Source organism: Plecotus auritus (assembly GCF_963455305.1).
Source record: "Plecotus auritus genome assembly, chromosome: 7".
NCBI lineage: Eukaryota > Metazoa > Chordata > Mammalia > Chiroptera > Vespertilionidae > Plecotus > Plecotus auritus.
In genome coordinates, this window is record NC_137774.1 from 14210365 (window position 1) to 14235548 (window position 25184).

The window sequence follows — 25184 nt, forward strand, 5'->3', positions numbered from 1 at the left end:
CAGCAGTGACGTCAGGACTCTGCGTAACGTCACTGGTTGCTAGACGTCAGTCGGGGCGGCCCTAGCGACCAGTTTATGGTAAATTAATTTTCATTCTGAGACAGAGCATGGGGCCTTATTTTCGGGGGATGCCTTATATTTCACTCAGAAGGAAACCTGTAAGTAGGTCTTATTTTCGGAGGATGTTTTATTTTCGGGGAAACACGGTAGCCATTTAGCTGATAAAAGTCTGTGATCTCATTCCTTAATTTTAATAGCCAAGTCTGTTTTCACTAGCATCATCAAGGTCATAGTACCACCCAGAACTGAAAATTCTTGGTGGTTTTCCCACTAGTTCCCTCCCTTGATGAGCATGTGTGTGAGCTGCTGAGTCCTATCAAGCCATATTATTGCCCAAGCATTTGTGAGCTGGGAAACTTTGGGCTTCCCCCATAAAGTGTACTCTCCTCCCACCCACCTTCCCCACCACCAGTCCATGTATTTTTGTCCATCCTTTTATTTTTCATGTTAGCTGGGTCAAAGAAACATGGTTATCTCAGGAAACCAAAGTTAAGAATGATTAGTGGCGCCCTAGCAGGTTTGGCTCAGTGGATAGAGCGTCGGCCTGTGGACTGAAGGGTCCCAGGTTCGATTCCAGTCAAGGGCATATGCCTGGGTTGTGGGCTCAATCCCCAGTAGGGGGTGTGCAGGAGGCAGCTGATCGATGATTCTCTCTCCTCATTGATGTTTCTATCTCTCCCTCTTCCTTCCTCTCTGAAATCAATAAAAATATTTTTTAAAAATAAATGATTAGTGAGTTGTTCAGGATCATATAATTTGTTGGTGGGTGGATTGTGCTTAGAATTCAGCTATCTCTTGACACTTCTACCATGTTCTTTCTACTCATTATAAGGATAATGAGAATTTTGAGAGGAACTTCTTGGTATCACTGTCCTAAACATAGTTAGTTAAATTTTTTTTAAAAAGTTTAACTTCTTGCCCTAGCTGGTTTGGCTCAGTGGATAGAACGTCGGCTTGCGGACTGAAGGGTCCCAGGTTCGATTCCAGTGAAGGGCACATGCCCAGGTTTCGGGCTTGATCCCCAGTGGGGGGGCATACAGGAGGCAGCCTATCAGTTATTCTCTCTCATCATTGATGTTTCTTTCTTTCTTTCTTTTTTAAAAAAAATGTATTTGATTGATTTTTTACAGAGAAGAAGGGAGAGGGATAGAGAGTTAGAAACATCGATGAGAGAGAAACATCAATCAGCTACCTCCTGCACACCCCCTACTGGGGATGTGCCTGCAACCAAGGTACATGCCCTTGACCAGAATTGAACCTGGGACCCTTCAGTCTGCAGGCCAGTGCTCAATCCACCGAGCCAAACCGGTTAGGGCATCATTGATGTTTCTATCTCTCTCTCCCTCTCCCTTCCTCTCTGAAATCAATAAAAATATTATTTTTAAAAATTTTTAAGTTTAACTTCTTCATTTGATATAATTTGACTTTCAAAAAGTTTTTTTGTTTTTTGTTTAATCTTTATTGTTCAGATTATTACAATTGTTTCTCCTTTTTCCCCCCATAGCTCCCCTCCACCCGTTCCCACCCCACCCTCTGCCCTTACCTCCCCCCCACTGTCCTCATCCATAGGTGTACGATTTTTGTCCAGTCTCTTCCCATACCCCTCATACCCCTCTACCCCTGAAAATTATCAGTCCACTCCCATTCTATGCCCCTGATTCTATTATATTCACCAGTTTATTCTGTTCCTCCGATTTTTAATTCACTTGATTTTTAGATTCACTTGTTGATAGATATGTATTTGTTGTTCATAATTTTTATCTTTACTTTTTTCTTCTTCCTCTTCTTAAAGAATACCTTTCAGCATTTCATATATACTGGTTTGGTGGTGATGAACTCCTTTAGCTTTTTCTTATCTGTGAAGCTTTTTATCTGACCTTCCATTCTGAATGATACTTTGCTGGATAGAGTAATCTTGGTTGTAGGTTCTTGCTATTCATCACTTTGAATATTTCTTGCCACTCCCGTCTGGCCTGCATAGTTTCTGTTGAGAAATCAGCTGACAATCGTATGGGTGATCCCTTGTAGGTAATTAACTGTTTTTCTCTTGCTGCTTTTTTCTAGTCTACTGTTGGGTCTCTGTATAATATTTTTTATTTCTGTCAGTGTATGTTTAATTTCTAGTTGGTCCTTTTTCATATCCTCGAGGGTCTCGTTGAATTTATCAGCCTTTTCTAGGAAATTCTTGAAAAACGTTATAACCGTGGTTTCGAACTCTATATCCAGTCATTTGTTTCCCTCCATTTCTTTTGTTTGTGATCTTTTTCTTTGTCTCCGCATTTTTGCTGCTTCCCTGAGTTGGTAGAGTAGCTTTGTGTGCTAGGTGTCCTATATGGGCCAGTGGGTCGGCCTCTCAGTTAACCTAAGGTGGACACTCTTGGTGCACCCCTTTGTGGACTGTGTGTACAGCCTTGTTGTAGTTAAGTCTTGATTGTTGTTGGTGTTGCTGGGAGGAATTGACCTCCAGGCCAACTGGCTGTGAGGACCCGCTGTGTCTATAATGGAAGAACTGCTGCACTGGAGACATGCTTAGGGGGCAGGACTTGCTTCAGTGGGGCTTTGGTGCTCACTGAGTCTGCCTCTTGAATGTGTCACTTATGGATGTGAGTAGTTGAAATCTGGTGTCGTCTCACACTGACCACTAGGTACACTGGCTTCTGGATCTCCAATGGGGTGCTGATCAGCTACTGTCTGAGGCCACCCAGCAAGAGGTACAGCGAGAACTACAGTTTTCTCCTCTTTGCTTGGGGTTTGGAGGTTTTGGAGCTTTCTGACCAGAGCTGCAGTTTGTTTGTTTAAGCTGCCATAGGGCAGACCATTTATATGCAAAAGCCGCTGCATGGAGCTTGGGTGGGTTTGTAGATTGTGCGGGGTGGGGTCTCAGGGAGTCACTAGGCTAGGGCGTGGCAAACAGCGATGGCTGCCAGTCAGCCGTCTCTGCGTTTCCGTGTTTCCAAGTCTCGTGCCCCAGCGCAGTAAACAATGATTGCTGGGCACACCTCTGCAAGAAAATCACCCTCACTTTCCGACCCGATGGCAGACAGTCCAGCTTCTCCCCGTAGGAGTTTGGGTCCCCAGCATCTCCCTAGAAACTGGAGTTCAGAGTAATCTGGAGCTTGTCTCCCTTCGGGTTGAAAGAAGCAGCACACCCAGACACCCACCACCAGCCCGATTTGCGCGCCTCCGTACCTCAGTTTTTCAGCGCTTGTGCACGTCTCAATGCTCTTTTCTCTTTCCTTCTAGTTGTAGAACTTCCACTCATCCAGCTTTCCCGTGGTTCTGGGTGATAGACGTTTAGTCTTTTAGTTGTAGTTTTGAAATTGTGAGAGGCAGCAGTTTTGGTGTTTACCTATGCCGCCATCTTGGTTTCTCTCACAAAAAGTTTTTTAAATGGTACATAGAGTTCCCATGTGTCTTTCACCCAGTTTCCCCATTGATAACATCTTACATATCCATTGTGCATTTTCAAATGAAAATGATATTGATAAAATAATGCTAACAAGACCACAGATGAGTCTTTCTATTACTCTGTTGTGTAGTGTACAATACTATGAAATCTTATCACATGTATAGATTTGTAACAGTCAGAACCCAGAACTGTTCCATCATAACAAAAACTCCCTCTTGCTGTCTCATTATATTTATACTCTCACGCCTGCCCTAACCCCTGGAAGCCTGCCCTAACCCCTGGAAACCACTGATATGTAGTCCTCCATTAAATTCATATAACATTTTGAGACTGGTTTTTTTTTTCACTTAGCACAATACCCATATATCCACCTAAATTGTTGCATGTATCAATAGTTTGTTCTTTTTTAGATGAAGTAGTAATCCACTATATGGGAATATAACAGTTTATCTGTTGAAGGACATTTCCTGCCCTATATATTTTTAAATTTTTTATTTTGAGATCATTGTAGATTCACATGCAGTTGTAAGAAATAGTCCCATGAGATCCTGTCCTCAAGGGGTGCCCATTTATACCCACTACCACCTCTCTGCCTCCCCTGTATTTGTATATAATAAGTTTGTTAATATTTCCTTGTCCCCTTTCCTATTTTCTATCCATCTGGTGACTAGGTTCCTACTGCCCATAAAACCATCTAAATTTTTCATTACAGTCTTACATGGGCCTAATCCATTCCTCTAAATGTGTTCCAGACTTCAAAATCTTTCGGATCCATTTCCTTCCCCTCATCACTCTAAACACCCATTGTACTATTGATCTGATCTCAGCTACCAATTAAGGAGGAAAAAAATCTGTCTGGTTGAGCCCATTACCAATGCATGAGGACTGATGGTCCCTTACTCTTCTGAGAGAATGATAAATTACTTCCCACCCCAATCCTTACTGTATTTCATTACAACGGTTGTGTGTGTTTTTTATGTCCTGGCCAGGCGGCTCATTCCATAATCCAAAAGTTTGTGGGTTCAATTCCTGGTCAGGACACATACCTAGGTTGCAGATTCGATCCCCAGTTGGAGTATGTATGGGAGGTAGCCTTTTGATGTTTCTATTTCGTACTCATGTTTTTCTTGCTTTCTTCTTCCCCCTCTGCCCTTGACTCTCTTCCCTTCTCCCATCCTCTCTGAAATCAATAATATCTATAGTAATAAAAGTGTAATATGCAAATTGACCAAACGACTGAACAGTGGAATGACCTTCCAGACAACCTTCTGGATGAAGCCAGGGCTGCACGGGGCTGTGAAGGCCTACTCTTGCACAAATTTTGTGCATCGGGCCTCTAGTGTTTTTAATAAAGAGGCAAAAATGGCCCTAGCCGGTTTGGCTTAGTGGATAGAGCATTGGCCTGTGGACCAAAGGGTCCTCCTGGGTTCATTTCTGGTCAAGGGCACGTACCTTGGTTGCAGGTTCTCTGACCCTGTTCGGGGTGCATGCAAGAGGCAACCAATCAATGTGTTTCCTCACATCAATGTTTCTGTCTTTCCCTCTCTCTCCCACTCTCTAAAAATCAATGGAAAAATATCCTCGGGTGAAGATTAACAAACAAACAAAAAAGGCAAAATGACATATCATTAAAGAAATAATAAGAGCAATGGTATTAGCAGTTCAAAAAGCAAATATGAAATTTTCTGGTTCTAAATGCAATTTGCATGCTTTCACTGTTGCAGTGCTAATATGTTGCCTAATCTAATACGATTGAGTCTAAGTCTGGATTTAAATTTTGGACTTGCTTGACCAATGAAGCGAAAATTTCAGTGTTCAACATTGAAATCTTTTAATATTTTCATTTTTATTTGGTAATTGTTAGGCTAGAAGAGGTGGTGCTAGAGAAGTAGAGTGGTATCGGAAGTGTCTGATTTGCCTTCTAAAAAAGGCAGAAAATAAGATTAAGTTGTTGGCATGAATTGCTGTCTGGTTATTGAGTAAATGTCTTTTTTGTGATAATTAATTTTCCCTCCATGACAGTGTGTGCTCTCCTCAATATAATGCAGAAAGCACTAGTACCTTGGACTTCGCTAGCTTATACTTTTATTTTACTGGATTGTACATCCTCCTGTACTGAGATAAGCATCCCTGTGGACTGAGAAACAGAGGCAGGCAGCTGAAATGACCACCAGCAAGATAAGGCTTTAGCCCTTTCCTTTTCATTTGGGAATAATCTCTATGATGCTTAGCAAAGCATTGGAGCAGCTGTGCCCCTGTAGTCAGAGACTTGGATGTTTTTGGTATGGAATATTTCTTAACCTCATAGACCCACGTAAAATGTAGGTGGAAACACAGCATAACCTGACATGGATTAAATTAAAATTGTAAAAGCCATAGGATAGGACCTCAAACAGGATCTCTTTGACTACTCAGTGATAGGTTTCCTCTCCCACTGTATCAGAGTTTTTCTTAACCCGACTACTTGGCTACCTTTCGAGTTAATGCCGATCTCCATGCTAATCTTTCTTCTCCTTTCCCTCCCAACAGCTGTCGCTGAAGTGCAGAGCTCCTGAAGTCTCTCAGTACATCTATCAGGTCTACGACAGCATTTTGAAAAACTAATAGACTGCTCTGGTGCCCTCCGGCCACCCTGTGATCGGTGCAAGCCAAGAACTCTTAACTAGAAGAAATTGTTTTGCCGAGTAGAAGCTGAACCTAAATACACTGAGGCCACCCACCAAGGTAGTGACTAGTCTAACCTGTGCTAAATTAGGCCGCAACCTGTTGGATAGTGTTAGCTTTCTGTGAACTTTGTAACCACTGCTTCAATCACTTCCCACCTTTGCCTCCTGCTGCTGCTGTCTGTCCTTACTTGCGGGCTTCTCCATACTGGGCCAATGGCTGGCATTTTTTAGCGTAGTTTGATATTTTGTAATTGAGAGTTCATTTCAAAAGCAGAAAAAGACAAAAAATATTAAAGCAAGGAAAAGTGTCACTGAAACGTAAGCTGCACTTTATTTTATATTTTTGTACATAAGAGAAATTGAGGGAGCAGTGTAATCATTGCTAGAAAGGGTAAACTCAGCTGGCCGTCATTCCCACGCGGTCCTGGAGGAAGACACAGCTACTTGCCCACCCTGTGAGGGGTTTTCTCATCTATGGCAACCTTGCCCCTGTCATTTGGATTTTCACTTTTTTTCCTTTCCAAGCTCCTTTTCTTTGCGATTCCCCCTGCTCTGTATTATCCTCTCATTTGATCGCTCTGCAGTTGGGAATGGTGGTCTTCCATGAGTGCTGTTTTAGGTGCAGGAATAGGGCCTGTCAGTACCAAGGCTGAGAGAAATCAGAACTTACTACATTCCTTTCCCCTGCTCTGACCCATTAATGACACTATTAAGGAACTGGAGTAGAGATGGGAAACCAGAACCAAAATGCCTTTCCCCCCACCCCTGCCCTGTATTTGGTTTAATTCTCAGGTCCATTTCAGAACCAAAAGTCATACTTTTAGAGTTGAAACAGACTTTAATTAATAACTTAGCCAACGCTGTTTTTCTAAAAAAGGAAACAGTAAAAGGCAAAGGGGTATTATTGCCTGAGGCCTTTGAGCTGTTCAGTGACAGAGCTGGGGGACTGGGTCTCCTAAATCCCCATCAGCATTGTTTTCACTGCAGTAGTGTCTCGGTTTGTTTTGTTTTGTTTTCTCCTTAATGCCCTTTTCTTGCCTTCTCTGTGCCTGCTTTTTTATGGCTTTCTTTTCTCATACTCCACACTGATTTTGGCACTTCATTCATTGGTATCAGGTGGCAGCAGAGTATCTTTTCAGTCACTTGAAGGTAAATCCAGATGCCAGAATGAAGGAGTAGCTAATGTTTCCCATATGTCCTGGAGCTGAAATTCTTGAGGCCACCAGGGTGGGTGCAGAGATGGGGTAAGCTTAAAGATGTCGAAGGGTCCCTTTGTCCCTGCAGCTCTCTGATTTGCTCTTGACTCGTGTTCTTTAGGCTCCCAGGCCATTGAGATCATCTCAGAGGGTTAAGCAGTTCTTGTCATCTCTCAAAAGATAGGGAGATGTGAAATCCCCTTGCTTATTAACACACTGGTGTGATTTGTCAATGAATGCCTTGGTTGCAGGTTCTCTGACCCTGGTTGGGGTGCATGCAAGAGGCAACCCAAAACACCAACCTGTTTAGCAGTGTTCACACCGTTTCATCTGTGGGCACTTGAGTTGCCTGGCACTCAGTATTCAGAGTCCACGACCAAGACTGTTTCTCAGCTGCCCCTACTTAAATCAGAGACATTTCAGGGTCCAAAGACCTGATATTGGACTCACACCTACGAGTGAGTCCCAGTGGAAGAAACGTAGAGAAAACAAGAGCAAAGCCCAGCTAGCGTGGCTCAGTGGTTGAGCATTGACCTATCAACCAGGAGGTCACGGTTCGATTCCCGGTCAGGGTTGCAGCGGGATCCCCAGTAGAGGGGCGTGCAGGAGGCAGCCAATCAATGATTCTCTATTGTCATTGATGTTTCTATCTCTCCTGCTCCCTTCCTCTCTGAAATCAATAAAAATATATTTTAAAAAACAACACAAGAAACTGGCCCCCAGCCCCCGTCCTGCCGTGTCTGAAATGACCCCGATTTAGACGATTTGCAAAGCTTGGGGGAGTAGATCTCCCAAAGCAGTTTCTTAAACCTTGAGAGTCTCCAAGAGAAAATTTGCTGGGGTGGGGGAAAGGAACTATTTCCTGCGCTCACTGCCCCTCAGGCACACAGAGAAGTAACACAGGGTTGTGTGTGGGAGGTGGATGGGTTGGTGGCGTGTGGGTGGGAAAAACAGGTTGATCAAGTTCCCTGGTTGGGAAATCATTCATAGAGTTTGTTGGATACAAGCAGTAAAAGTTCACACTATAAATACTGTGTTCTCTTCTCAAAGCAAATAGTAGTTCCAAAAGGAGGAGAGTGTCAGGGTAAGCAGACAAAACAATTTTGTATCAGGCTATGTTCCTCCGCCCCTGAAACTAGGCTTCTCTCGGCCTCCCCAGCGGTGACCGTAACAACTGCTGTTCTCAGCTGACCTCACTGAGCCATTCCAAACTCAGCTCCTTGGGGAGGCTGCCTCCCGAGCTCCCCCAGCACTTAGGGAGGGTTCTGCTCCACAGAAAAGGACTCTCTTCCCAAGAGACAGAACCTATTGCCTCCAGCGCAGCTTCCCTTTTGGCCTTTTTCAAGCTCGGCCCAATTAGGGAAATGGAATGGAGATTGCCCTGCGTTCCCCTCTCCTCTGCCTCAGTATGTCTTTGTCACGTCAGCTGGTGTCATACAAAGGGCAAGGGAAGCACACACACAGCCAGAACTCTTGCTGGTCAGAGATTCCCTGAGTGTCTGTCCTGCCCGAGCCTGTTCAGTGTGTCTGTGTTGTGAAGCTTGGGACTCTGGAGAGAAATGGGGAGGGGGGCGGGGTAAGTGTCACCCTAAGAATGCTTATCATTCTCTTGTTGTTGGGATCTGTTCTCGGGGAGGGTGGGGGTTGGGGGAAGCTTGACCTTGTGTCTTCCTCAATAAACTCTTCATTTACACAAAGTGAAGTATTTGGTGTATGTACTTGTTCTCAGAACTGACACTCCAGGACAAAACACAGCTGGCCAGGGGAGGGATGGGCATTGCTAACCACACTATCTGAACTTCTCTTTGGCTGCCTCCCGGGGATTTAGCTGGATGAAATCAAGATTGGCCTGAGGAAAAATCCCAGAGGCTCCTGTGAACCAAGCCCATACCACTATTACCACCACAGGCATCTCGCCTCAAGCAGGGAGTGATCAGAAGGAGCCAATCTGTCTTCCCTGGCAGTTCCCTTGCTGGGCCGCAGGCAGATGGTCCCATGGGCAGAAGGAGCACAGCACAGCTCATCAGTTTCCTATTACTCGGACATTTCACTAATCCCTCCATTTGTAAAGGCTTTCAGACCTGGATCGGACTGCGTGTTCCCAAGGGAGTAGAATTAATGCTGCTGGAAAGCAAACTTCCCAAGGAGTTCAGGTCACCTGCATGTGTTACTGGGGGCATGTGACCCAGGTGGTACCCAAATGGAGGCCCCACCCCAGGTTCTGATGAGCAAGAGCCTCTGAAATCTCCCACAGCCTGGAGTGGAGGAAAGAGGCAGAGGGATCCAACACTGAGATGCCCTTGGACTAGTCCCTCCGCACCAATCCAGTTGGTGTAGGTGAGCATAGTCCGTGCTCGGCACTTAGGTGCTCAGAATAAACTGCTTTCATTACTTGGATCCAAACACCATGAGCCAACCTCCTTTGGCAGCTGGGAGCTTGTTTGGCTGTCTCTGTATTGCTGGGCAGCAGTTAGCCCCGACTGTAATAAGAATAACATTTGGGGGGCCCTAGCTTGTTTGGCTCAGTGGATAGAGCGTCAGCCTGTGGACTGAAGGGTCCCAGGTTCGATTTCGGTCAAGGGCACATGCCCTGGTTGCGGGCTTAATCCCCAGTGGGGGGCATGCAGGAGGCAGCCGATCAGTGATTCTCTTCATTGATGTTTCTATCTTTCTCTCCCTCTCCCTTCCTCTCTGAAATCAATAAAAATATATTTTTAAAAATAACGTTTGGGGAGGAGTGGAGTCAGGGTGGTCTTTGTTGAGGTTCAGGGTCAAAGATGAAATGGGATGGGCCTTCCTGAGATCTGATTGGGTGCACCAGCTAAGCATGTCAGCTGGGGCCCAGAGAATCCTTAGGGGAGGCTCTGAACTCCTGGGTACACATTAATACATCACCTGAGAGCTTTCATAAATCTGCTCTGCCAGGCTGGGGTGGGGACCAGGGCAAACTGCATTTTACGAAGTCCCCAAGTGTTTCTAACGTACTCTCAGGGCCAGAGAGACTCACGCTGTTGGTCTGCTTCCTCTTCTACAGTTTTTGTGGCAGTTGAAAAACGGTAAAAGCACTTTTATGCTCATGATACCACCATCCCCTGAATTGAGCATTATGTTCATTTTCATGAGATGCAGTAGAGTCCTGTCTTCCAACTCCGTGTCCTCACCACTGCACTACAGCGTTCCCAAATAGGCTCCCCCTTCCCTCTGCAATGAGCCACCAGGCCAACGGCCAACCTTGCTAAGCCCCCAAGATAATGATATGTTATGATCTTTCTCTGCCCACAAAGTGGCAACTATAAAATACTGAGGGCTCACAGGGATGCTATTTCTGAAGCCAGAGAACAGCTGAGGACTCCCAGGTTTGAGCCTTCCTACTCCCACCTCATTGATGCTTTTTCTGATTTTGTTGGGACCCAGATTTCTATTCCCTGCCACCCTCAGCTCCAGGAGCAAGAGCCTGTTTATTTTAATACCTGGTATGGCACTTGGGGAAGATCACACCTCCCCCGTTGTTACCCATTTCTACCTTCTGAACACTAATCCTAGAAACCCAACCAGCCCCCAGATATGTTATTAGTAACCAGGATGTTTCTTGAAGTTTCCAAGTTCACTCCAAACTTGCCATCTCAGTTTCTCATTTAGCTTTTGCCCCACCATCCTTAATGCTGCCAACAAGGGCAAAGCTGATTCAGAGGCTCAGGAGACCCAGGCAGACTTTTGTCCCAACGCTCTAGGACTGAGACAACTCCACTCACCCTCACCCCCACTATGTAGGTGATGGGAGATGTTCAGATCTAGCCTCTGGCTTTCCCTCCCTTGTTTCATTCACTGTCAGAGGTTCCAGGATATATGGCTGAACAGCCTCTGGGAGCTAGCGTAGGGTCCTCGGCTATGATGGAACAAGGCCAGAGTGGGCAGGTTTGGGTCTGCCTTTTCTGTCCCACTCCATGCCTGGGCCTCAGATGCTGGGGGTGGACACACACCTGCTCCCATAGAGCCTGAGCTTGCACCTCAGCTGTCTGGTGTCTTCAGCTGAACCAGAGCCACATGAGGCTTAAAGTCAGACAGAACCGAGGACAGTGCCTCTCAAGCTCTCACCACGCCTGGCAGATGTGGCTCAATAGTTGAGTGTCGACCCTTGAACCAAGAGGTCACTAGATCGATACCTGATTCCCTCTCAGGGCACATGCCTGGGTTGTGGGCTCTATCCCCAGTAGGGGGTGTGCAGGTGGCAGCCAATCAATGTTTCTATCTCCATCCTTCTTCCTTTCTCTCTCTAAAATCAATAAAATAAAATAAAAACATTTTAAAGAAAAACTCTCACCACAGTAATCCTACCGATAGAAGACAGTGAACAGGCCCCTGGGTGTACATTCTTAGCTGCCGAAAGTGACTCTCAGCAAACCAGAATGACAACTGAATCTTAAGTTCAGGCAAATTGTGCATTTTATGTTAAGAGAGTGTGTGTGTGTGTGTGTGTGTGTGTGTGAGAAATGCTTTAAATGACCTACCACTGGAGGCCAGTATGAGGCTCCATAATTAACCTGTAGCTCTGTGTTCTCCTAATATAACTAAATTGAGAAGCTTTGGAGAAAACGCCTCAAGGTATGTGTGTGAGCATTGCACAGTTTCTTATTTCTAGTCCACTTGGTCTGAGATAGAACCAGAATGGAGCGTTATGGCCCCGGGGAGTAGGCATAAAGCTTAGGACCCTCGGGAGAGTAAGAATGAAAGATTTTCAGATACATGGGGGCGATGGATGGTGCCCTGGATGGTTTAATCAAGTTAGGAGGCACTATGTGACCATTGTGATCGCAGGGGCCCAGTAAATCTGCTTCCCACCCCCCCACCCCCACCACCACCAAGCGGCTCTCCAGGAGGAAGCACCATCCTTCTGGGCCTTGAATTTGCTTTTAGCTGCTGCCATGACCTTCCTCCCCATCCCCCCATCCTAACCCCTTGGGAGCCCACCCAGAATAAATAGGAACTTTCCCCAGGCGGGGCTCAAGTTCCTCTGTGAGTGGCTGTGTGTCCCTAAAGGAGAAATGGAAAAGGCCCCATGGAACTTGTACATGCGAGGGGCTGCATTAAGGACCTGACACAACGCCGCCTGTTTTTTGCCGTGGGGTCACATCTCCCATTTTACAGATAAGGCAGTTGGAGCTCTCAGAGTTCAACTTGCTTGCCTTCAGTCCCATAATCAGTGGTAAGGCCTGGATCTAAATTCAGATCTGTCTGATTCTGAACTCTGGCCCATCACCACTGTGCTTTCTGTCTGGACAGGAGAGAAGAGGGAACTGGGAAGGTGCCCAAAATGTAGAGCCCAGTGAGGAGGAGAACTAGGCTCTGTGAGGAAGCCATGGCCACACATAGTAGAAAGTGCTAGTGGGTGATGCTGGGTCCCAGAGGCAAAGACAGATATTTCAGAGCTCCCCCTCCTCCGCCTCCCAGCCCTCCGGGCATTTAAAATACAACTGTGACCAGGTTGCTCCCCTGCTTCAAAACCACTGAATGGCCCTAGCCGGGTTGCTCCGTGGTTAGAGCGTCAGCCCATGGACTGAAGGGTCCCAGGTTGGATTCCAGTCAAGGGCATGCATGTACCTCAGTTGCAGGCTTGATCCCCAATCCTGGTCAGGACGCCTTCGGGAGGCAACCAGTCAATGTGTTTTTCTCACATCTATGTTTCTCTCTCTGTGTCTCTCCCCTCCCTTCCACTCTCAAAAAAAAAAAAATCAATGGAAAAAATATACTTGGGTGAGAATTCACAAAACCAAAAACAAAGACCTTCAATGCCTTCCCATCCAGCACGGGGCTATGTCCAAACTCCTACCGGCAATCAAGGCCTTTGTTACCTCAACCACTTTGGCTCCGTCACTCACCATGATTCCTGCTCCCTGCGTGCAGATCTGGTCCTGGACTCACTCTCAGGCCTCCACTCCCACAACATCCCCACCCCAAGTCCATTTCTTTCAAGGCTTCTTCCCTGAAAGTTGCCTCCACGGACTCCTGTAACTAGCTGGCTCACTCCCTCTGCCTTCCCTCAGAACCTTGACTTGGCACACAGCGTGGCTGCTTCTGGTCGCTCTGCCTGACGGACTGTGAGCCCTGTTCCAAGCTCATCAGCGGCTGCCCAGCTAGGGACTCCCAATCTTTATATTCCACTTTTTGCCCTTCGGTAAGACAGCTTAGCCTCTCTCAGCCTCAGCTAGCACATCTGTAAAACAGGATAAACACTCTACTCCACAGACTTGTGAGGGTGAAATTTGAGAATACAGCCAAAGCTTGGAGCACGTTGTCTGGCACATAGTAGGTGCTCATAAATGTTAGCTGCTGATAACGATTGTTCCAGAATAAATACGTAGGTGATTCTGCCCTCAACCCCTGGTATCTCCCAGTCTGGAGAGGAGGAGCAGCCGTTTTTTTAGGGTTGCAGAGGTCATTCAATGGAAGCAGAGCAGCTTTGCTCTGAGCAAGCCTAGTCTGGAGTGAAGCAAATGGCATGGTCCCTTCTTCCCACCCCTCCAGGTTAGAACTAAAAATATCGCAAGCAGAGTCCGAGTGGGTGAAGGTCGGGTCTGAGGATTAAAAAATTCGACCAGGGTCGTCCAAATGAATGTGTCAGGCTCAGGGACCCAGCGGAATGCCAGCCACTCACCGGTCCCCCCCCGCCCCGCCTTCCCCGCCCCGCCCCGCGCCCCTCCTCCCTCCTTCCAGCGCTAGCGGGCGGCGCGCTCAGAGGGAGCAGGGGCTGGAGGTGCCTACCCTTTGGCGCCCGCACCTGCCCCCCGCGCCCGCCTCTGAGCCCGCCCCGACAGGGCAGCCGGGGGCCCCCCTCCTCTCTCCCCCCGGGCCAGGGAGCCGGGGGCAGCGCCGGAGCCCGGGGGGAGCGCGGCCCCAGGGCTGGGGGCAGCTAAGACGGCCCCGGGTAAGCGGCGGGAGGCGGGGGACGCGGGGGGGGGCAGGGGCCGGCTGGGTCGGGCGGGGGGGTGGCGCGGGGTCGGGGGGTAGGTGAAGGAGGTACGGCTGGGGTGACTGGTGCCTGGGCGAGGAGGGAGGAGGGGGCCGGCGGGCTGGCGGGGAAGCGGCGCGGGGCTGCCACGTGAGAGCTGGAGCTGGGGGTGCGGGGTGCCTGCAAGGTGCTGGAGGCGGAGATCAGGCTGGGCTCTAGCATTCTCTGCCCCCACCCCCCCCAAACTCCTACCAATCAGGTCATGGGTAGCCCAGCATCCTTCAAAGCCCCCACCCACCCACTCGCACAGGAACGTGGTGGGGACAACAGCAGGCAGACAGTGACTCGGCCCACGGGACCCAAAAAGCCCGGTCCTCCGTCTGGGGCAGAGACTCCGGCATCCAGGCCCTGGGGAGAGGACAAGAGGCGGGCTTTGGCCCCTGTGTGAGTCCCCAGGCTCTTCCCGGGGCGAGCGCTGTCTGCAGACTCACTGCAGAGCGCAGGCCTTGGGGAGGGAGAGCTCAGGGGCTGGGCCCTGCTTCTCTGGACAGCCCCCACTCACCCCCACCTGCTGGGGATGTTGGATGAGTAGACAGACCCAGGACCCCTGCCTGGGAAGAAGGAGGGGGCACTGGTCACCTCTGAGCCAGGAACAGGGCCACACTTGGGCCTGGTGAGTTCCAGGAGGCTGCCCCAGCCTAGGGGCCTCTCTTACACTGCTTCCTGGCGCTAGCACTGTGACCCGCTTTTATTTCCCCGTTATTCCCCCTAAAGGACTGATTTCTGGGCAGGAAGTGTGGTGTCCAGGAGGATATGCAGGTAGGGGACATCCTAGATACCTCTGAGCTGCCACCCAGAGAGAGGCAGAGGACTCTTCTTGGATTCCTTGTCCTCTCTACCTGCCCTCGGATGTCCCCCTCCCCACCTGCTTGTCTGGTTATGTAATTCACCCAGCTGAGGTTCTCTGCCAAGCTGGCAGTGTCCAGGGATGCCTGAGGGGCCGAGGGCCTGGAGGGGTTGGTGGGGAGGAGGGACTGGTACTTAACCCCAGTTGGGAGCCATAAGCACCTGTTGAGGAGAAGACACTACATGGGGCAGGAAGGCGATCAGGGTCCTACTCTTAGTTGACAGCTCAACTGGCTCTGTGGTCACGTCCCTAAGTCTCGGGGGGTTGTTTGTGGTTCTTGTTTTTACCGTCAGTAAAATGGGGGAAAGAATCACAAACACACATACACACACAAAGCATGTTTGTCAACAACAGTGGATGGTGACCCATCCCAGGATTGCTAAGAGGTCCTAGCAACCTTAGATGGAGGTGCATAACAATGGCCACTCTTTCTGAACACCTACTCTGTGCCAGGCACCTGGCTTTACCTGTATAACCACACCACACCCTGTGAAGTTTCATGCCCAAGGTCACACTTGAGGTGAGTGGCAAAGCTGGGAATCCAACCCTGGTGTGTCTCACTCCAAACCCTGCCCTTTATATACTATGCTGTCAGTACAAGGACCTAGTGGATTAGGTCCTCTGGACTAGGAAAGACTGCAGTACGTTCAGCTGTGAGCTGTGCATGTGTGGAACGAGCATGCATCCACACAGAAAACATACATGCAGCCTGAAAACCCACGGCCCTATCAAAATCCAGCAAACCCATCTCCCCTGGACCCCCTTTGCAGGCACTGGCCTCATCCTTCCTGGGTATAGTCCCCAAACAGAATGTCTCAGGCAGGTAGGTAGCAGCTCCCTGGCCATCATCCTCCCCGCAACCCCTAAAAAAGGGAAGGCACCTCGCTGGGAGATTTACATAGATGTTCTCAGAAGTAGGGGCAATGGACCCATTACATATATGTGCAGAGTGTGGCTCCGATCGGGCAGGTGATTTGCCCACGGACCCACAGCTAGGAAACATAGCTGTGGTTTATACCCAAGCTCTCAAGTCCCTGACACTGAGCACACAAGGAGCTAATGAATCTGTGACAAGGTCCAACCTCATAGCAGCCCGGTCCTGGCTGCTAACACACCTGCTATGTGCCAGGCCCTCTGAGCTCAGGGGGTTGCCAGAGAGTCAGACACAACCCTTGGCCTGTAGGCATTTACCAGCTGGAATCACTAAACTTGGAAGCAGTACTGTGACAGTGTAGCAAGGAGTAGCTGGCAATCTCTGGTCGCATGTCTTACTCCCTCTGAGCCTTCTCTAAAGGGGGAATCCCTACCCTTAGGGATGTCGTATTCACTGAGGGTGTCCTTGTGGGCACGCACGCTAACAGAGCAAGAGCTCAACAAGTGTTGCCCTCCAGAGCCAAGAGGCCATCTAGTCCAGGGGTCTCAATGGGGACATTCGGAAATGGGGGGCATCTGGGGTCGTCGTGGTGACTGGAGGCTGCTGCAGCTGGCAGCTGGGGATGTGAAAGGACTTGCAGTGTGCCAGTCCTCCTGCCCAATGAAGAATTCTCCCTCTAAGAAATGCCAGGAGCGCCTCCACTGGGACACTGGCCTGGGCTCACCCCTGCGGAGGAGACCCGGACCCGTCCCGGGCTCTGTGGGGAGCTGGGCTCCGCTGCTCTGCAGCCTGCCTCGCTGGCCAGAAGTCAGGTCATTCCCTGTGGTGGGAGGACAGGAAAAAATGAAGCAAGGATGGAGAGGATTTCAGTAGATAAGATAGGGGCTCTGGGCAAAGGAGGGCATTCTGAGTGGCTGAAGCCACTTGAGCAAAGACCCTAAAGCCAGCCCACCTCTTGTCCCCACAGTCCAGGTGGAGGCCGCAGAGGGCCCAGGGCGGGCAGGGGCAGCAATGACTGGTCCTGACGGTGGCTGAGCCCCCAGCCCCTGGAATATGCAGCCCGGGGGAGCCCCAGGCAGTGGCGAGGACGCGGTGGCGGCGTGGGGCGAGAGGCATGGTCTCCACCTACCGGGTGGCCGTGCTGGGGGCGCGAGGCGTGGGCAAGAGTGCCATCGTGCGCCAGTTCCTGTACAACGAGTTCAGCGAGGTCTGCGTGCCCACCACCACCCGCCGCCTCTACCTGCCTGCTGTCGTCATGAACGGCCACGTGCACGACCTCCAGATCCTCGACTTCCCGCCCATCAGCGCCTTCCCTGTCAACACGCTGCAGGTACAAGGGCCCATGAGGGTAGGGGGGCAGTGGAAGGGTAGGGGGGCAGTGGAAGGGTTAGGGGGGCAGTGGAAGGGTTAGGGGGGCAGTGGAAGGGTTAGGGGGGCAGTGGAAGGGTTAGGGGGGCAGTGGAAGGGTAGGGGGGCAGTGGACTCCAACCCTCTCCAGCTCCACGCTGCACCATGAGCCACCAGGAATGCTTAGAGCCGTTCCAGGAATCCATTGTGTGCTGGTTTATTCTACAGATACTGGATGGGCTTTATTTATAATGTGTGCCAGGCTCTGTAGTGGGCACTGGGGTAGAAAGGTCAGTAGACGGACAGCAGAAGAAAAGGCCAAGACCTGGAAAAGGTGTGTTCTCAGAGACAGGTCTCTTGCCCAAGGGGCTTTACTCTTATGTGATGCTCTGCCCCTGCTCTCAAGACGGGCCTGCTGGGCACCCTTCCTGCAGGGGTTGGATTCAGATGCCCCCACTGCCGCGGCTTACCGTGCTCCTTCCCCAAGCTTGCAGGGACCAAGTCCTCCTTCCTTCTCTCTGCTTCTGGCTGCAGAGGGGGTGGGTGCCTGGGGAGCTCTAAGACACTTTGCTCACTGAAGGCAGCCCCTCGCCAGAGGTTTTGCTCTGAATGGAGGATAGGCACAGTGGTGGAGATAGGAAGGCAGGGGCCATGGCTTGGCCAATTGTAATGGTGCGAATACAGCTGGGGAGGGACTCAGGCTCAGCACTGTCCCAGCAACCCCGGGCAGGAGGGCCTGGGCCCAACCTCATGGACACTTGTTTCTGCCATCCTAGGTGGGGGGATCAGCACCAAAGACAACAGCCTGATTCAGGCATCCACCCCTTGGGAGCAGCAAGGTCAGGGCAGTGGGTCAGGGTCTAGTTCTCCAACGGAGACTTGAACAGTAGCCTGAGTCTCAGATCTCACTGCAGGCCGGCACATCAAGCTTTGTGTATTTTCCACGTTTTGTTATGTACTTCATTTTAATTTAATTTTAAATTTGGCCTAGGTGAGACATGATTTAAAAGTTCAAACTTGGTAAAAAGGTACACCCTGAGAAATCTCAGTCCCACCTCTGCCCGCTTCACCCTGATTCTTGCCCCACTCTCTAAAGCCACTTTCCTTGTTTTTGGGATTTTTTATTCAGACTTCTAGTGTTTCTTTACACAAATAAGAAAATGTGTTCTTATTCCACTTCCTTTCTTACGTTTAAAAAACAACACTGTTCTGGACCTTGTTTTTTTGACTGAATGGTATAAGCTGGAGATCTTTCCATGTCAGTATCTAGGGGTCATCTCGTTCTTTTTTTATGACTATGCTGTAGTCCATTGGAGAGATGTACTAGGCCAGTGGTCGGCAAACTGCGGCTCGCGAGCCGCGGTTTGCCGCTCTGTTGACTAATGAGTTTGCCGACCACTGTACTAGGCAGTTCCCCACTTGTTGGACAAGTGGGTTGTTTCCAATCTTTTGCTATTTCAGATAGTGCTGCGATGAGCAGCCTTGTACATAGTCATTTAGTACATAGGAGACATACCCGTGGGGTGACTTTCTGGAAATGCATTGCTTAGATCAAGGGTAAATGCACCTGGAGTTTGGAAGGTGTCAGACTCCCCTCCCCATCTGTAAACTTACATGAGCACTGTTTCCCCCAAAGCCTTTTTTGTTATTGATTTGGGAGAGAAAGAGAGAAATCAATTTATTGTTCCACTTACTGTTGCATTCATTTGTTGCTTCTTGTATGTGCCCTGACCAGGGATCGAACACACAACCTTGGCGTATCAAGACGATGCTCTAACCAACTGTGCTACCCAGCCAGGGCTCCCCAAAGCCTTGCCATCAGAGTGTATTGTCTGACAATCGGATAGATGAGATTTGATAGTTTCTGTGTAGTTTTTATTTGCATCTGTGATTATGAGTGAAGTTGAGCATCTTTTCATATGTTTAAGGGCCTTTATATTTCTTTTTCTGACAACTATTAATGCCCTTTGCTCATCTTTCTATTGGGTTGTTGGTCTTTTTCTTTCTGGTTGACCCTGAGTTTTGGACTCTTTAGGATGTTCCAGACTTCACTCCTGGAGCACAAGTAACAAATATAAAACCCAAGTATCCTGATGGCACCACCTGACAATAGAACAAAAACACATTCCTTCCCAATTCCAGGTGAAATCAGCCCAGGAGAGTGGTGTTTCCTGGGTCTGAGCCTCAGTTGTCCCTCCGCAGCCCCCTCTCCTCCTTCCTATCAGAGAAGGAAGCTGAGGTTAGAGGGCTCAAGCAGCGCATGCACAGGTGAGGCCCAGGTGTTGAACCTCCCTCCCTCATCTCCTAGGTGTTTGGAACGGGACTCAGTTTCCATCGCCCCTTCTTGTGTTTTGACAGGGCCCCAAGATGGTCTTTTACCACCTGGAACCCTTCATAGAACAAGCTGAAAGGAAAGTTGAGCTTTCTTGTTCCCTCCCTTCAACCAGGGGTGAAGGGACAAGCCAGCCAATCAGGAGTCTTCCTCCTCCCCCTTTTAGGAGTCTCCAGAGAGAAGTGGGTGGGAGGCAGCCTGGAGGCCCCCTTGAGGAGTCAGCATGCTGGGGAAGAGGTGGAAGAGGTGGGGCTGTCACCCTGGAAGGCTGGCAGCTGTTCCCTCTCCCCAGCAGAGTGCTGGAGGAGGGAGGGCACCTCTGTGTCTGTTTCCCCATTCCTCCCACTTGCCACTAATCACTCCTGTGTGGGTTGGGGGAGGAACCGTGTACAAATGTGTTTCTAGGCTCCGGGAGCGCACTGTGTCCGGCGGAATGCTGTTTTCCCTGGCCCCAGAAGCCAGTTAATGGCTTCCTACAGTTTTAGCTTTGTCCTCCGTGTTTCCCCCTGCACCCAAGTTAAAACTCAGCACAAAGAAAAGATGCCACATCATCTCCCTGGGGAAATCCACTGCAGCAGCCTCTAAGCTTTTGAGTTGGGAAGTACCTTTCAGGAGCCAGACACAACTCTCTACCACCACCACCACCACCAAAGTCTTTTCCTTTTTATTCCTTCTCTGAGGTGGAGAACCTGCCGTAGTCCTCCTTGATGCCTGGTCTTTGCCCCAATTCAACTCCCAAGCTGGCACAGGAGACCTGCTGCACCTCCTTCTCATCTTTTCCTGGCCCCTCAAAGGAGAAGACCCTGGTTCCCCTTGGCCCGGAGGCCTTTGCCTCCCCCGCTTCAGAGTCCATGTTCTTTCCACACACACTGGCTGCCTTCAACTGCTCTTGCAATTGCCATCTGCTGGCAAGTTAATTAGCTAATTAATTCTTAAGGAACTTTCTCTTTAGTGCACTCAGACTTTCCATGGGTCTCTTCCTCTTGAGCTGCAACCCCACCCTGAGAATTTGCCACAAACATTCAGGAAGTTCTGGCTCCCTGGGGCCCTGCTGTCCACCAGCCCCAACTATATATCCAGTCTCAGTCTTCTCAGACCTTATCCTTCTGTCCACGGGCAGAGTGGAACCTACCGAAGGGGAACATGGGATAGCAATCTAAGGGCGGCCTGACAGACAGGAGTTGCGCTGGTCCTAGTATGGACTAAGTGGGGTTCAGGACCATGGAGAGCTCACCAGGTTAGGCAGTGCGCCCTTCAGGAGCCAACACGGTGTGCAAGGTGCTGAGTGGGGAGGAGGAGGAGTTACATAAAAATGAGGATAGCTTGGTTCTGGTTCTCTCAGGAGCTCACAGAGTGGGGATCTGGAGATGGAGACAGTTGTAATCAAGGTATATACACACAGGAGATTAAAGGAGTAGCCCCTTGCTTACAGGAAGGCTTCTTGGAGGAGGAGGCATTTGAGCTAAGCCTTAGAAGTTAGAGACTATTTTGCTCAGCTGGCATGGCTCAGTGGCTGAGCATCCACTTATGAACCAGGAGGTCATGGTTCGATTCCCCAGTCAGGACACATGCTCCGGTTGTGGGCTTGATCCTTAGCGGGACGCCATGCAGGAGGCGACCAATCAGTGATTCTCATCATTGATGTTTCTATCTCTCCTTCTCCCGTTCTCTCTGAAATCAATTTTTTTTAAAAGATAGAGACTATTTCTTTTTTTTTATTGATTTTTTTACAGAGAGGAAGGGAGAGGGATAGAGTTATAAACATTGATCAGCTGCCTCCTGCACACCTCCCACTGGGGATGTACCCGCAACCAAGGTACATGTCCTTGGCCGGAATCGAACCTGGGACCTTTCAGTCCTCAGGCCAACGCTCTAAACACTGAGCCAAACCAGTTAGGGCAGATAAAGACTATTTCAACAGCTCCCGATATGCACAGGGCCGTGTAGTGGTCCTCGAGGTCAGACAGTGTGACCTGCCCTCTCCCAGCTTGGGGTGGGGAGGCCGCAGCACTGAGCTCCATTCGGCCCTGGCCCTGGCTTCCTGGGGATAGGTGGGTGTGAAAGGCTTAGGGTGCAGTGGCAGGTGAGAGTGCTGTCTGTCTATGGCTGGGGGTGGCTGGGGACAATGGGAGCCCTCATGGCTGCTCTAACCTTGGCCCTAACTGGGGTGTTGCAGGAGTGGGCAGACGCCTGCTGCCGGGGACTCCGGAGTGTCCACGCCTACATCCTGGTCTACGACATCTGCTGCTTTGACAGTTTTGAGTACGTCAAGACCATCCGCCAGCAGATCCTAGAGACGAGGTGAGGGCCCGGGATACAGTCCATTGCCACCTCAGTGGATGCCCTAGTGCTAGCCAGTCCCCAGGGAAAGGGCGCAGTGGGGGGATGCAGATGAAGTCCCCTCCAGTTCCCACACATCCAGTCACACACACACACACTGATGACATTTTGCTGTTCCCCATTTCTGTTAACTCATTTTGGGACCCTTACCATGGGGTGGCTAGTCTAATACAGTGGTTAGATCAGGGGCTCCGGGAACAAGACTGCCAGGGCCCCTCAGCTGCATGACCAGGCCAGTGAATGTGTAAGCCTCAGGTTTCTCATCTGTAAAATGGGGCTAACACTGGTACCCACCTTTTGGATCAATTGTGCAGATTAGAGAATGTAATGTAACTCCAGAGCTAAGCCCTGCGCCTGGAACAGACGTATGGTAGCACTATTATTGACCAGGCACAGCCTGCCGTCATTGAAGTCCAGTGGCTGCGACCCTGGTGGAGTTCTGAGAGTCCCACCTCGCCCCCCAGGGTGATTGGCACCTCAGAGACGCCCATCATCATCGTGGGCAATAAGCGGGACCTGCAGCGCGGACGCGTGATCCCGCGCTGGAACGTGTCACACTTGGTGCGGAAGACCTGGAAGTGCGGCTACGTGGAGTGCTCCGCCAAGTACAACTGGCACATCCTGCTGCTCTTCAGCGAGCTGCTCAAGAGCGTCGGCTGCGCCCGCTGCAAACACGTGCACGCCGCCCTGCGCTTCCAGGGCGCGCTGCGCCGCAACCGCTGCGCCATCATGTGACCCGCGCCCACCCCGCCAGCCCCTGGGGCGCCCGAGGCTGCTGCCCGGACCGCCGGGGCGGCTTCCTCCTGGGACTGCCCGGCCTGAGCAGCGAGTGGCAGGAAAAGAACTCTGATGGCCCGGGCCTGAAACGCCCCCGCAGCCACGCACCGCCCGGTGAGAGGCGGAGGGCGAGAGGGAGCCTCCCCCAAATGGCCCAGTCCTCCTATCTCTCGAATCTGTCTTCCTGGGACGGCTCCTTTAGGGCTGTAGTTAGCGCAGTACCCAGCCTGGCCCCAAGGGGCGCCACAGCCTTTTGGGATTGGGGTGCGCGCAGGAAATGGAGGGTGGGGATGGGGAGGTGTTGCCTTAGCCGCTCCCCCACCAGTCTTCTCCAGAGAGTGTGTCTGTCATTGCCCCGCGCCTTCCTCCCGTGCCCATCGGTCTGCCCAAGTGTCTCTTGGTCTTACCCACTCTCTGGTCCCCCTCCCCGCCCCCAGCTCAGCTCACAGGGCTCTCATTTCTCCCACCCCCTTGTTGCAGATCCTGGTGCCGCCTCTGGCCGGCAGCACCACCGGCGCAGGACAGAGAGATGCGGGTGGTCCTAGGACCACGTTCGGTTTGGTCCGAGGGTTGAGGTCCCAGATTAGTCAAGGGGAGGAAGCTGAGCTCTGCCCTCTCCAGGGAGACCTCCCCACCCAGCAGCCCCGAGCGAGACACAACAACCTACCTTCCAGCCTTAACTCGATGGTCCGTCCCTGCCGGGTGCCCCTCACCCCCTTACTGACCCCAAAGCCAGATCACCCCCTGGGTTAAAACTTTTTCCCCTGACAGTGTGGAGAGGGAATCCCCCAAAGGAGAGATTTACTTCCATGATGCCAGGTTCCAGCCCCCAGTTCCTTCCTGGATTGGGTGGTGTTAGATCGGGGGATGTTGGGTTTGGGGAGCTGTGGGGGGCAGGCTGGTTCCCAGGGTGGGGGTTGGGGCCCAGGTTGTGCCAGCGAAGGCTCTGCTTTTCCATCCACCCCAATCAGATGCCCCTGCTTGAATCTCAGGTTACCCTGATTAATCTGGGGAGGGGTAGAGGCAGAAAAAGAATTATGGGGACCCCTTGCTTGAGGGAGATATGCCTGCTTCCTCCCCCCACCCCTCCTAGATGGAGGCCCTCAGGATCTACACTTCCTTGTGCCAACACCAGTTGGCCCTATGCCCTCACTCACTCCACCCCGTTTTCTCCGGCTGCCTGGCCGGGTTTCTACCTCTCCTCACCAGAGCTGATCACTGTCAGTTTTGTATCGACTTAGAAATAACAAAAATAATGAAGGTACCAGGAGCGGCCTGAGGGATTCCTGGGGGACTTGGAGGCCACAAAATGGTGCGTGTTCCCTGCCCCCCAGGCCAAGTTCTTCTTGAGGCTGAGCCCTCAGCCCTGGGCTGATGGGAGGACAGCAAGGTTCCTTGTTAGAAGAGGGGCAGATAGAACATCTCAGCCTTGACCTAGCGCAGCTTTGTTGTATAGACCAGGAAATCAGGTAGCCCAGAGCGGTGATGGAGAGGAGTCTGGGGGAGGGGTTGTGGGTGGGGAGTTTATCATCCAGATCTAGTGTGAGAGGGAATCTATGAATTTCCCAGCTGATTCCCCCTCCGCCCACCTGGGTAGCACAGCCCTACAATGACCGCCCTGACCTGGGCAGTCCAGTGTCCCTGGTTCTAGTCCCTGTTGTGCTACATGACTTGGGGCAAGTGACCTGCCCTCTGAGCCTCCCTCTGAAGCAGAGGAGGTGGCTCCCCTTCCCCACACCCTGAGTGGCTGGGAGGGTACGGAAGAGGGCCTGCCCCCTTCATCCCCTGCATCCTGCTCCCTGGTTCACCAGGGGGACAGGGTAAGGGATGGCAGCATCTCATCACTACCGTAGCCCCTAGCTCTGAGGCACCTGAAGTGGGGGTGGGGGACCCAGGCCTCTGGCTGCCCCTGTGGGAGCCATTGGAATGTATTGCCTGCCTGTCCCACCTCACCCCCTCCGCTCACCCAGGTCTTTGATTTCTATTTCCTCCACCCCCATTCTGAGTCTCTGTCCTTCTCCCTGCCTCCCCCCACCCAACCAGGGTTTCCCACCACAGGGTCTGGAAGTGTGTGTGATGCCCATTGCGCTGTGATCAGAAGTCAGATTAAAAATCAGGGAGTGTTTTCCCTCGTTTCTGTACCAAGGTGTTGGCTCAGTTTCTGAGGGTGGAAAGGAAGGAGCTCCCTACAGAGCTCTGCTGGGCAAGGAGGGCAAGGGTGATGGGGTGGCCTGAGTTTGGGGGCTCAGGACAACCAGAAGAACCAAGGAGAAGAGGATGGGACTCATCTCCTCTCCACCTACCCCTGAGCCTTCCCACTGATCCAAACC

At 50.8% G+C, this 25184-nt stretch overlaps 2 protein-coding genes across 6 annotated transcripts in view; both read left to right on the plus strand.

Annotated features, from left to right (window-relative positions):
* AP2B1 (adaptor related protein complex 2 subunit beta 1) overlaps positions 1-9031 on the plus strand; it is a 114675-nt gene extending 105644 nt beyond the window's left edge. For 4 of the 5 annotated variants that reach the window (XM_080682045.1, XM_080682044.1, XM_080682046.1 and 1 more), the window contains one exon: positions 5999-9031. In XM_080682045.1, coding sequence (XP_080538171.1) covers positions 5999-6073 — 75 coding nt within the window. In that variant the 3' untranslated portion in view covers positions 6074-9031. The remainder of the gene's footprint in view (positions 1-5998) is intronic. The other variant, XM_080682048.1, reaches the window with a different exon arrangement.
* Positions 9032-14052: 5021 nt separating this feature from the next.
* RASL10B (RAS like family 10 member B) lies at positions 14053-24997 on the plus strand. The gene is made up of 4 exons (XM_080682814.1): positions 14053-14253; positions 17026-17388; positions 21914-22038; positions 22542-24997. Exons 2-4 carry the CDS (start codon positions 17173-17175, stop codon positions 22810-22812), a joined length of 612 nt encoding a protein of 203 aa, XP_080538940.1. The 5' UTR covers positions 14053-14253; positions 17026-17172; the 3' UTR covers positions 22813-24997.
* The last annotated feature ends 187 nt before the right edge of the window (positions 24998-25184 follow it).

Excerpts from the sequence above, each read along its gene's own strand:
- RASL10B (XM_080682814.1), top strand. The coding sequence starts at position 17,173 with ATGGTCTCCACCTACCGGGTGGCCGTGCTGGGGGCGCGAGGCGTGGGC. Across the intron at positions 17,389-21,913 it reads TCCCTGTCAACACGCTGCAG|GAGTGGGCAGACGCCTGCTG; the intron begins GTACAAGGGCCC and ends GGGGTGTTGCAG. Across the intron at positions 22,039-22,541 it reads CAGCAGATCCTAGAGACGAG|GGTGATTGGCACCTCAGAGA; the intron begins GTGAGGGCCCGG and ends CTCGCCCCCCAG.